This window comes from Phoxinus phoxinus (genome assembly GCF_949152265.1).
Source record: "Phoxinus phoxinus genome assembly, chromosome: 12".
Taxonomy (NCBI): domain Eukaryota; kingdom Metazoa; phylum Chordata; class Actinopteri; order Cypriniformes; family Leuciscidae; genus Phoxinus; species Phoxinus phoxinus.
This window is the reverse complement of record NC_136887.1, coordinates 21,224,735-21,238,934: the sequence shown is the minus strand read 5'-3', so window position 1 is coordinate 21,238,934 and position 14,200 is coordinate 21,224,735. Positions and strand designations below refer to the sequence as shown.

The following is a 14,200-nucleotide window of genomic DNA, read 5'->3' as shown; positions in this document are numbered from 1 at the left end:
AAAATTGTATATATACATATATATATACCGGTATGTGTGTATTTTAAAAATATAAGATCGGATCAGATCGGATCGAATCGAATCGAATAATGATAATCGATTCAAGATCTTGAGAATCGGAAACGAATCGATTCTTGAAATTTGAATCGATACCCAGCACTACTCACACACACACACACACACACACACACACACACACACACACACACACACACACACACACACACACACACACACACACAGTTTAAAAGCAAAAAAAATGTATCCAACCTCATTTAAAAACAGTCTGTCGGTGCCATCTTTTGGACATTCATCATATTGCATTGGTTTTAATTTCTTGTCCTCAAACAGAGCAGTAATCTATTTATTTTAAGCAGCAAAGATCAGCAGCAGGAGTCCGATTTCATTTACTGTAAGAACAATAGGCTATTGAACTCACAATTCAAGCAATCCACCCCGAACTATAGAGCCAAATCATGAAACTAAAAAGCGCATGGTTGAGACAAAGATGATTTTACTTGCCCAACCTGATTAGAACATGGGGAAAAAAGAAACAAAATCCTGATTATAACATTTATTGTAAGCTGCTATCGATAGTGCATTATAAATACATTAGTCACGGTAACAATGTTGCGAAGCACTCACAAAATAATCACAGTGAACAATTAAAAAATGGGGCGTTTTCATATTTTTTTTCATATCATTGATACAGTTAAGCAACCTCACACGACGAGTCCTCTTTTCATGAATACCACCATCACAATTGAAAAATTGACATTGATTTCATACAACAGTTCAATAAATGCATAAAATGAGTCACTTACACTTTAGATGCAATGTTCCTGTTTTTGTTCTGTTTCAGCAGCGAAAATAGTTCAACAAAGATCACAGCAGAACCATCGCGCATCTCACAGTGTTTTTTCATTAGTGAATGATTCCGCTTTTTAAAAGAATCGCTTGACTCAAAGATTCAATTATCAATCAATAGACAACTGTCTCATTCATTAATGACTCAGTCGTTCAAACGACTCGTTTGAACGAATGAATCAATGACTCGCTCATTAAGACGGTCGCCTTGCGACACTTAAAGGAGGTTTAGTGTTATGTTCAAAAGTATAGCCTATCATTCTTTCCAACGATCGTTAATTAACTTATATTTAAAACAATCTCATAACATTATTTAATGCATTGTTATTTTTCAGTTTAAAATATTTAATTTGATCAGCCACAGGGTGTCCCTATAGTGTCTTATTATTCTAAATAATTTAATTTATTGATCAAATTTAGAAATTAAAAATGAAATATGAAGCATACATTTAATAAGAGTAGGGGTGTGACTAGGTACAGATATTAGGCTACAATATACAGATTTAAATATATCATCGCGCTCCACCGTCGATTTGAGATTGCAATGCACGTGTGTGTGTGTATGTGTGTGTGTGTGTGTGTGTGTGTGTGTGTTAAAATAATTTAGTTTAGTTAGAGAACGGGCACTAACCTATTAAAACCTGAACGTGTCCGCTTAATAAATCGTGAGTTGAACGAGAGTCGCAGCAAAGATCAGTCCAATTTCATTAATCATCATGGGTGAAGAGCAGACTGAAAAGATGATGACGGAATATTTTGTGTAAAAACGACTATTTAAGCGAATCTGTCATTGTACTGTTTTATTGTTTTCCATTAAGAATAATAGGCTATTGAACTCGCAATTCAAGCAATAACGCGTTCACGGCGAGGAACGAGCAGAATTAGAGTGAATGTGTTTTAGTTCATTCCTACTGGACGTCCAGTACTTACTTTCGCTTTTAAGTTAGCGATTTAAAAGCTCCCGCTGGTGTCACACGTCGATTAACCGGTGGGAAAATATCCTCACACAGTCACCCTAATAAATATATATTTATGTCTGAACTATTTTGATCTCATTTAGACCTTACATGCTGGCATTGACTGTCATACATCACTAGAGGGCAGTATAGCCCTATGTATGACTTGATTTTTATTAAATAGCCCTATTCTGTTGGTCTGAGCTAATGACTGTAAATTAGAAAGTTGTCCGGCTCAAGGAGAAGAACACATATATAGATTTTTGTGACTGTAGGTAAAACTAACCCCCCCCTCTTGGGTCAAAAGTATCTTGAAAGTGACACACTTCCTGCTGCCAGTTGGTGGCGCTATAACTTTGACTCACAATAGTCACATCCATGTGATCGGCCTCTTACAGCGAACACACTGCTGAAGTTTCATCAAGATCAGTTAATGTATGAGGATGTTATAACACACTTCCTGTTTCCAATATTCGCCATAAATTTGTTTCCTCGCCACGGCCAAACCGTTCGAGATATCAAAAATCCCCTCGCAATTTATCATCCTCCATGTCTTGGCTTCATGCACATTGAGTTTCGTGGTCATCCGATGAATTCTCTAGGAGAAGTGTTTCAAATGCCAGAACATGCGTTTCCATACAACCCATAATAACCGACTTCCTGTTGGACTGGCGTAAAACTTAGAGCACGAAAGTTGTTCGGCCCGATGAGATCTATATGTGTACCGAGTTTCATATTATTTCATGCAAGCGTGTTTGATATATGGACATGTTTTTGAATCCCATTCCAGGGGGCGCTGGCGAGCCCCCCTGCCACGCCCGGGTCCCAGCTTCAGTCGGGCCCTGATGGCCGCAGGTTCTGACATTTGTGCAAAGTTTCAAGAGTTTTTGAGCACGTTAAGGCCCCCAAAAGTGACCAAAAGGTAGTAATATAATAATAATAAAGAAGAAGAAGAATAAAATATAGCTGCAAGCAGCGATTACGGGCCCAAGCCGGTGGCACCGCCACCCCGGTGCCTTTAGTTGCACTAAAGGCACCGCGGTGGCGGTGCCACCGGCTTGGGCCCTCCATCGCTGCTTGCAGCTATATATATATATATATATATATATATATATATATATATATAAACCGCCACCCCGGTGCCTTTAGGGTTCCTGTGCACGACGGGCAATAACGTAACTCCGCTTTGACTGTCGAGAAGAAGTCTGCTTTAGAGCTTGCATCAGTGTGGGTTTTGCAATAGTGCGCATCGAGGGCACATATCAACCACAAAGTATGCGTGAGCACCCTTCTGAAACCTAAAATGAAAAATTAGACACCCTACAGTCTCATGGACTTAACGGACACATGAAATCAGCAGCCATTGTAAGTACACAACACCGAAAATTAATCAAATGTTTTTTTAACAAAATATGTTATTTATCTGATTCATCCAACCCTATACTGCACTCTTTTACTAATACTATATTATATTTCATCGTTTTCATGTCTTGCCCTAAAACATATCTGTTTAATCTGCTTATTTTTAAGTTACACATAATACATTGATTGAAAAAGAAACTCAAACTTTTTGTTTATGGTAATATTATTTGATACAGAAAGAAATAAGTGAGACTGTGGGAGTGAGGGGAGGGTAATGACAGCCAAAGGGAGACAGAGACAGATAACTTTTGAAACTAAAAAAATGACATCCTAACTTTGATAATGTTTAAATATACATAAAAATGCAGCATATCATTAATTGAAATTAGTGTACTTTAAAACACTTGTTTAAAATAAAAAACACATTTATACATAGTATAAAACACTAGATGGCACAATTGTTCATAGTCTTTCTGCTCCCCTCCCCACACAGACACACACAGGGGGGGCTGTCTATTTGTGTGTGTGTGTGTGTGCCCTCCCTCCCTCCCCTCCCCACACAGACACACACACACAGATTTTGGCATGTCTTTTATATGAAACGGATTGATAGCTGAATTTTCACTCACCAAAGCGATATAGAATCAGTTTCATAAAAGAAAGATCATTCACGTCGATTCACTCCGAAATCCTTTACATCTGCTCTCCTCCGATCATCAATTCACTCTTTTCTCTCTTCGACGACTTTTCAGGCTAATGTATCCAAAGTCCAACTTTCCAGATGCACTTAGTTCTGTACAAGATTCATTCTTTAACGCAGAGTTTCTGAAGAAATACTCCGTGCTGCTGTTTCATCTAATGCGCTCTCATCTGCTCACTGCTGAAGACAGCGCCCGCGCGACCTGTGGGCGGCTTCCTCAATATGCTGCTACTATTGGCTCACAGAGGTGTCAGTCACTGCAGCACGATGTGTGGTTGGATACATGTCTTTTCCGTCTAGAACACTCTTTTTCCTTTAACCCTTTACTGGTAATAAATGCTATCTGGGTTACATATATATACCGGTATGTGTGTATATTCTTTAACATGTATATTATTATTCTATATATAATAATATAATATTTCGGGTTCTGACCTGTGTGCAAAATTTCAAGAGTTTTCGAGCATGTTAAGGCCCTCAAAAGTGCCAGAGATTTTGCACACAGCAGAGAAAGGGTTAAACTAAACTAGCCCCCCTCCTCTCACACACACACACACACACACAGAGAGACGCAGAGGGGCAGAGGGAAAATGCTCCAGACAGTACACATTCAAACCAAAATATCTGACTTCCTGTTGGTCGGAGCTAATGAGTGTAAATTAGAAAGTTGTCCAGATCGAAGAGAAGAATATACGTACCGAGTTTGGTTACTGTAGGTAAAACTAATACCCCATTTTTGACTAAAGGTGGCGCTACTGAGCCCCTTACCACGCCCGTTTCTGAAACTTCGCACAAGTGTACTAGGCAAAAAATGTGATATGCATGTTGAGTTTCATGCAATTTGAAGCATGTTAAGAGCCTCAAATGCATCCAAAAAGAATATAAAAGTTTAAAGCGTTGCCATGGCGACAGTATTAAAGATATCAATAATCCTTTCACAGGTCTACATCTGTCGTGTGTTTACATTATACAGATGAAGTTTGAAGCAAATCGGGTAAAAATAAGAGGGTGAATTCAAAGCATTTGGAAAGTGACACACTTCCTGCTACCAGTTGGTGGCGCTATAACTTTGACTCACAATAGTCACATCCATGTGATCAGCCTCTTACAGCGAACACACTGCTGAAGTTTCATCAAGATCAGTTAATGTATGAGGATGTTATAACACACTTCCTGTTTCCAATATTCGCCATAAATTCGTTTCCTCGCCACGGCCAAACCGTTCGAGATATCAAAAATCCCCTCGCAATTTATCATCCTCCATGTCTTGACTTCATGCACACCGAGTTTCGTGGTCATCCGATGAATTCTCTAGGACAAGTGTTTCAAATGCCAGAACATGCGTTTCCATACAGCCCATAATAACCGACTTCCTGTTGGACTGGCGTAAAACTTAGAGCACGAAAGTTGTTCGGCCCGATGAGATCTATACGTGTACCGAGTTTCATATTATTACATGCAAGCGTGTTTGAGATATGGACATGTTTTTGAATCCCATTCCAGGGGGCGCTGCCGAGCCCCCCTGCCACGCCCGGGTCCCAGCTTCAGTCGGGCCCTAATGGCCGCGGGTTCTGACATTTGTGCAAAGTTTCAAGAGTTTTTGAGCACGTTAAGGCCCCCAAAAGTGCCCAAAAGGTAGTAAAATAATAATAATAAAGAAGAAGAATAAATAATAATCCCATGGAAAACAATAGGGCCTTCGCCTTTTCAAGGCTTGGGCCCTAATAATAATCCCAAGAAAAACAATAGGGCCTTCGCCTTTTCAAGGCTTGGGCCCTAATTAATGAATTTATTATCAAAACTAATAATTTTGCCCCATGTAAACAGTGCTTTACAGATACATAGCCATGCTTGGTATCCTTGTATGTACATCAAAAGAAAATGACCAAGTTTACTGAATTTAAAATGCGGAGACACATGCATGCCTAGTAGTTTGAAATATGCCAAACACTGATCTATTCGACAATGTACACATGTACAGTCCTCCTGTAAAACACAGCCATCGATGAGTGTCCAAAATGTAGAGGAGAGGAAGCAACTGGAAAAATCAGCATGAGGAATTCCCCTCTGAGGAACACTGCCAGAAAACTCCCCTGTCTAGACTCTTCCACCCTCCACCTCTGGAGGCCTGATTCTACGCCAGTGCATTGATCATCATCTTATATGAAACAGGCCAGTGTTCACGCACACTCCTCCAATCTCTCACTCATTCCATCACTATTATTATCACCAGATGCTTGTGTTTCTCTTTCACATCTCTCCAGATCTCTCAATCTCGTTCTCGCTCTCGTTCCCTTCCTTTTCACTGATTCAGCGGTCATGGCAATTTGAGTTTAATGTTCCTCCTTGGAAAGACACACACAAACACTGCAGGTTTACATATGAAGAATAGAAATTCAAGTAGTGGATAATAATGTTTAACTATGGAAGACAATTTAGGGGAAGGAGAGACATGGTTTTGCTTTATTTCCACAATAGACTAAATCTAAGTAAACTTGACCCTTCATTTGAAACACCCCTTCTTTGGCTGTGTGCCCTTAGTAAGTCTGACTGCTTCATTCACAGCTCACTCACTATTATGCCCTTTTACGAAGTCTTGATTTTGTTTTTGGGCTGTACTAAAATATGTTTTCATGCTTGATTTTTCAAGCAAAGCTCAAGACTTTGAGCTTTGTAACCTCTTTTTTATGCTCAAACAGCAACATTACACACTAACTAAAGTTAATATGACCCCTTTAAAAAAATTATTTTTCATATCATGATCTCTGACCTATAACAAAGATCTTATAAAGGTCTATAAATGATGTATTAGAAGTAGCTGAGGTGAAAAATACATTTATATTTGTTCAGTATATTAATTTAGGCCAGCTGTACTTCACACAATACGCTACAACATTAAATCAGAAAAAGTATAAATCAACTCATATTTATAAAGGTTCCATAGTAGTACAAAGATAAATATTTATAAAAATACGAATGGGTTTGTGGTACGGTCAAATTATTAATGAAACCGAATAAAATATAAATGTATTTTATAACAATATTTATAATATAATATAATAGTAAATAAAAATTGAATATATTAGTAAAAAAATAAAAACACAATTATATGCCTAAATAAATACAATTACAAAAAATATAGGTGTATAAAATTGTCCACTTAACAAAACACACACACACATACACACACACACACACACACACACACACACACACACACACACACACACACACACACACACACACACACATTCATTATATGGTTATCATTTTTTAGAAGTACAATAATATTAGAATTGGGCCCATATTACATAATTTTAACCTGACGGAGGATACCTATATTGGAAATCCATTCTCACATATTTTATGCTCATGCAAATGCGTAAAGGTACAACAACGACCTGTGGATGCTTTGAGCAGTTGAAGAAGTTGCATTCAGACGTGATATAAAATAAAGCAGGTTACGGCAGCATATGGGGAAGAGGGAAAACATAGCAACAGCATCCTCCATGACGACGAGGGGGTTGGGATGATGATGATGATGATGATGATGATGATGATGGGGGAACTAGTACAACACAGAATGACAGCAAATACGCGCGTCGCACCTCCTCCCCATTCATAATACACATTTAAAACGCTCGATCTTTCTTTTCTTTAAAATATTACGTATGGTTTCACTCACCATTTCAAAATAGTAATGGCTGTTGTTCCACAGATTCGATTCGGTAGAGCTGACAGCGCAATCGATCAAAAAGCCTCCAAAACAAGTCGCCGTCTAAATCGCATTCTGATAGTCGTTCCCTCAATCAGCGCGAATCTTCGTTCATTACGACGGCGTTCCACGTCTGTTTTTTCTTATCTTTTTCAAGTTTAACAACCTGAGCAGAATATATATTCCCGCTGTCCTATTGGTAAAGGGTTGCCAAGATGGAGACTTGTGTGTGCACATGTCATGCAACATGCGCAGTAGCACGCTGTACAAGAACAGAATTAATCACACAGCTTCCACAGCATCACTGGGATGCAAGGCCATCACACTTGCTTTCCCATTTCAGCACAAGTAGCCTATAACCCCGAAAATGATGATCACATGCAGTATTCTTTATTGGGTCTGTAGAGTGCTTGAAATTGTGCCTCTGTAATGAAAAAAAGAGAGAAAATAACAGAAAGAATGCATGCAAACATTAATTGAACACATATTTGTAAAAAGGAATACATGTAAAAAAAGAATGAATGCAAGAAAGAAAAATACAAAGATGATTACAAGGCCAAATGCAATAATTAATAAATGCATGTGAGAAAAAAGAATGCAATAAATAAAGAGAAAAAATAACTTTTGTGTATTTGTTGTGTGTACATAATTTAAAGCTGAATACTGTATGCTATACATGTTCCTAGATGAATGAATGGCCTTTTTAGACTTAAACCCAAGTACTAAAGTAACAAGCAAAGTAAAACATAAGTGTGCCAGGCCAGCCAAAAGACACAAGGTGTGGATGTCTGTATTTTGAAGCTCATCGTGACATACAGAGGTTGCCCTGGGTGGAATGTAGCCGTCAGGTATACAGTCCCAAACTGAGGCCAAATACACTCTCATTCTCTCTGAGCGAAGTCAAACACTATTACTTCCTCAAAAGACAACACAAACATTAAGATGTGAACCAAAAACAAAGCTCAGACACATTTCTCTCTCATGCAGATACTCTCCAAGGGTCTTGGGTGAATGGTGTTTGGATTAAGTGAGAATGAAAACATAGACATTCACAAATTTCCACAGGGCACTCTGGCGTTTAGCAGAGGTCCAAAGACCTCAGGCATTGTTCATGTGAATTATACGCAATACGATACCTCCCTCATCAGCTTTGTCAGGACAATGGACTCCTTAATCTCTGTTTTTTATTGTATTGGAGTAGAACGTATTAATAATGTGTGCACATAAACTAAATTACTGATTAATACCGGTTGAATTAAAACCCCAATAATAAATGGCCAAGAACAAAGGGAGGCTTGTTTTCAGAAAACGTTCAATGTTTGGCCAGGAGCCACCTAGCTGACGGACAATGCTGCACCGGTCCAAAAATATGTCAGTACATTCTAGCAAATCGAATGTGGTATTATATCTGGCATGCAGACTCCACTTCGCTATCAGTCTCCACACAGCCCTGTGCTGACACATTCCATGTTTAAAATGAAAATAAAAGCAGTCATAAGGTGAAGGTACCACTTATTTTTCCTGTATGATGTTGTGAATGTGTAGCTCTCAAGAGGTTATTGACAAGCATTCAAGGGGTCTGAAGGAATGTCAGGAAGACCCGGATGGAGAATAACTGGGACTCGGGATTAGTCATCACATATAGCCACTAGACAGAGTGAGACATGACATCTAAGAAAGGGACTTTCGTGTTTCTAGGCAGACAGGAATTTGTATGGTAAAATGGTCTTCCTAATGTGTTACCTATCACAATTCACAATTTTACACAATGTAGCCTTGAATTGTGACTTTAAAGTTAGTGTTGACAGAGATTTGCCAGGAAGTGTATTAATAAATCTGTATATCACAGGTCTATGTCTCACTTTCCCCTGACAATGTCTATTTCAAGGATTTACACTGTTTCTCTTGCCAAAAAAGCTGTGCTAGCAGCATGACTCATCCTATAGACTCTCGTCTCACTCGTTCACTTTACGACATTTTTATCTGATAAAATCTATCAAGTTTATCTGTCTAGTGAAGTATGGAGTGTGATAATTCCTTAGGTCATAATTGCAGCTTAACAAGAGATTGTTTTAACTACTTTCTCTTTTTATGTCTCTTGGAACAGACCCAAATGAATCAAAGTGAGCAGGTCATTACCCTTTTTCTCACATTGGAACAGAACCAAATCACAGACCCGAAGCAATTTACAAGGAGAGAATTTACTCACCTGACAAATTACATGGAACTTTAACAGCTACAAATGTTCAGTGCAGTGCAAATAGAGATCAGATGTTAAATACAACAGGATTAAAAAAAATCGTTATGGTTTTACAATGACGACCATGTCTGCAAGCCAAAATACCTTAAACGTGACAAATATCTATATTGTAGTGATTTGAAATCTCTAATTGAAATAAAATATAAATATTGAATGATAAACTTAAACAAAAAATAGAAATGTTGCCTTAAATACAAATTTATGCTGAAGTGCTAATATTGCTAAAACTAAAATAAAAATAATGTACAGCTAAATAGTTCAATAATAAAAATGACAAAAGCTCAAGAAACATTTTTTAACCAATTTTTAAAAAAGATCATTCAAAACATTAAAGAAACTATAATTGTATTAAATAAATAATACTAAAATAACACTACATTTTACAGAAAATTATCAGAATGTTATTGTCATGTCCCTTACTGGTGATGCATATCCTGTTCTTGCCAATCTGACGTGTCACATCCTGCATGATGGATACTACACTATACTGAAGGTGACACAACATTTATTTAGTTTAGTTTCCTCCATGACCTCATTGCAAACAAACAAAGATTATGTTTTTGCTAATGCTACTGCCGGATGCTAACTCCGTGTTTGCTGGCCAGACAGGCATTGGCCACAGTGACCTCTTCATCCAATCCACAAATATCAGCCTTGTTTATAATTTAGCTGTTTATAGATTCAATATCAAAGTGACTCACAGGACCACCATGGAAGCATAAAACACTGTAGTGTCTCAAACAAGGCAAAATAGCAATCTACTGAAACCCCTCCCCCATATACAGACAGAGGGAGAGATTCTTTCTGGCAGAGGTGCTGACATCTGCTGTAGGTTTTGGGATGGAATATGATACTCTCCCATAGTCTGCACATGACCTCCAGTCTGGCAGCACCACATACTGCACCTTTGCATTTTCAGTTGCTGAGGGATCCATAAGCAATATTTCCTGCATACCTAGTAAATACCTGGTAAATACTAAATAATAATAAATAAAGCGTTATATACTGTACCATTTTACTGTACAATGTACCTCTTCCTTTGCTGTGTATATACTGTATAAATACACGCGCACACACACAAACACAAACACACACACACGCTCACACACGCGCTCACGAACACACACACACACATTCATATATTCATATGTATTCATATATATGTGTGTATGTATATACACAAAGACACAACCACAGAGACATATATATATACAATTTATATATAATAATATATACACATATTTTATATAAACACAAACTTTTATGTTAGATGCGATTAATCATGATTAATCGATTTATGTTAAATGCGATTAATCGTGGTTAATCGATTTGAGAGCACTAATATATACCATCTGTATCACCACTATTTATATATATATGTCACACAATACAAATATGCAACAATAAAATAACAAACTTAGAAATCGGATCATGTCAGCTAGATTGAAATCTTCAGCTTCCACATGCTCCTGGTCTCAGATTTTCCCCACATCTCCTGAAAGTGAATTGCTTTGCCATTGCATCATTTGTCTGGGAGAATCATTTCAATGTGTGCCCTTCTCTGATTGTTTAGTCTGCCATAGAAATCTACACCTAACAGGCATGTGAGGAACACGTTGACAACAGGGAGATGAGATTAACCACATGAAAAGACCTTCATGGGTTGATGCTTTGAGTAGGGAGAAGGAAATAACTTACACAAGGGGAGTAAGTGCACTGTCTGCAGCTTTGATTTGACAAATTAAGATGTCTTTAGCGTTTCCCTTAAGATGCTTTAGGCATTGTTCTGACTTCACAATGATGAAATGCCAAACAAAATGATGAAAAGATTTAGACATGAGGACCGACACAGGCCACAACTTGTGATAATAATAGTGTTAGGCCTTGTTCCAAATGGTCACACCCGTTCAGGAAGCCTTTCCATAAACATGTGAAGCAGTCATGAACTAATGATTAATGCACCTTCAAGACCATTTGCAGGGCAACCTTAAATCGGCCAGCCGACAGTACAAATGAGTAAAGATTACAAGTCATGCATTTTTCATGTTTTAGTAGGCTATCTGCATTCAAATTCCTGTACTTCCAGTGTGAATGTGATGACAAACTTACTTCCCATCCCATTGATGGAGTGTGTAGGCTGTGAAAGTGTGTAGTATGAATACACCCATGTTGTCATTGTTCTTTGACCACTAGGTTCTTTGACCTATGATACAACAACTATGAAAATAATTAGTGTTTTTAAACAAGTATAATTCAACCACTATTAAGAACAACTTCTTGTGATCTTTAACATAGATCTCCCTAGTTCAGTGTGATCTCCCTAGTGTAAAAAATTATCGTGATTTTAACGGTAAAAGACTACAGTCTACAGTGTATAAGTCTACAGTCTAAAATGCTACAGTGAAAAACTGTTAATTAGTTAACAGAAAGTTTCCTTACTCTATACGATAAATAACTGTGATCAATCCAATACATTTAATGTAATTTTACTGTAAAATACTGTTAAATTTACAGTTTTTGAAAGTGAAAAAGTCATTGTATAATTTACTGTGAAAAAACTTAAATTGGAATTCCCACAATTCCCTGCGTGACACTTCACATTTTTTATGTATTTTTGTTGAAATAACTATGTTTCTTCATAGTTTTCTTAGTTTTTTTTTTTAAATCAGTTATGTACATTAGGGTTTTATACATTTAATGTTGTTAAATGAATGTTTATTGCATTTTTAAAATTTCATGTGTGTAACCATGATTGTGTTTAATGTTTGTGTGAATGAGACTGTGCAGCTTTTTATATTAGTATTCAATTTCTTGTGGAAAAGTTTCTTGTGATGAACTTTGATTGATCATGTTACTTTCATCACTGCTGTGATTGGTGATTGTCAGTGTATACAAAACAGATATAAACCCGGTGGTAAAGTATGATTTCACTTTTCTAACTTTAGTTAGTGTGAAATGTTGCTGTTTGAACATAAACAACATCTGCAAAGTTCAAAGCAACGGAAGATATTTGCTTTTAAAGAAAAGGACTACAAAAAATGGCTGGTAGGGACTACACGACATTCCTCCGGGTTTAGTGACATCAGCAAGTCTAGAATGTACATAAAAACTTTAGCATCCATCTTTTCACATGCAAAAGAAAGTCACTCTGTGTGCATCTCACAACAGTTCCTATAGGAGTGATTTATAGATTATCATGACAGAAAATGCTAATTGAAGATAGTTAACTCCACATCAGCAACATTAATTCATCAGCTAAACATTCAGAGACGTCCTGTTGCTTCTACATGTTGTCACTTCTTCTTGAGTCTCTCCATCTTTGTCTGACTCCGTTTTAACATTAAAGGCAGAACAGTTTCTGTCATTTTAGTGTGTCTGCGTGAGGTAATATAGCAGCTGCTTACACACGCCAGCGATTGAAACCCCGCCCTCTGCAGCATCTCATTTGCATTAAAAGGGCCAGGCACAAAACGGTGAGTTTTTGCACACCCTCAAAAAGTGACAACTTTAACATGCTTTATAAAAATAACTGTGGGGTAAACTTCACACACACACTCTGGGGACATCAGATATTTATTTTACATCTTGTGAAAATGGCATTTTACCACCCCTTTAATACTTCAATAGGTCGGTAAATTAACATCATATCAGATAATGAAATATGGTTTATTACTGTAAATTTAAAATTAAGTCTGTAAAACCTAAAATGTTGCTACCGTATTTTATACGGTAAATTACTGGCAACCACAGCTGCCGGTATTTTACCGTAAATTTAACAGTTTTTTTTTTTTACAGTGTATTATTATTTATTTATTTGTTAAATCTGACAGCTCAGCGGTCTCTCTGGTATTTTCAGAAAATACATATAGTATTCGTATGTGGGGTCATGTTTTCCACAATATTTTGCCAGTTTTGCCAACTCAGCAGTGAACATTGTAACTTATGTCATTAACACTGTATATTCTGTCTTATCCTAACGCATGTTTAATTATGCTCTGATCGCTTTATTTGTTCATCGGTAATCTACGCAAAATTAGTCTTTTCTTATGTTTATTTACAGTCTTATAGAACACATTCACTACCATGTTTGCGACATTGTGTTTGTGTGTCTACTCTTTTAAATAAATAAATAGATTAATAGAACTGTATAAAAAAATAGAAGGTTGCTGCCTTCAATTTTTAAGTACAATCAACTTGGAAGTTTAAGTAATTTCAACTTAAATCACATTAAAATGACTTGTATAACTTATATAAAAAAAGTTGAACATTCACTTATTTTGATTAATTAAAGCAATGTAAAAACACATGCTGTCATAGCTTATTGATCATATACTGTAGGC

The 14,200-nt window shown here is 37.1% G+C and overlaps 1 protein-coding gene across 4 annotated transcripts in view; it reads right to left on the bottom strand.

The window, feature by feature from the left end:
- Positions 1 to 14,200, bottom strand: part of glrbb (glycine receptor, beta b) — a 38,295-nt gene that overhangs the window by 22,203 nt on the left and 1,892 nt on the right. For 3 of the 4 annotated variants that reach the window (XR_013799725.1, XM_079630476.1, XM_079630478.1), the window contains exon 1: positions 7,571 to 8,019. The exons of the other annotated variant lie outside the window; for it this stretch is intronic. Coding sequence is in view for 2 of the 3 variants with exons in the window: in XM_079630476.1 (XP_079486602.1) it covers positions 7,571 to 7,573 (3 nt within the window). In the remaining variant the exon portion in view is untranslated. Of the gene's footprint in view, positions 1 to 7,570; positions 8,020 to 14,200 lie in introns of those variants that run through there. 4 annotated transcript variants of the gene reach the window in all.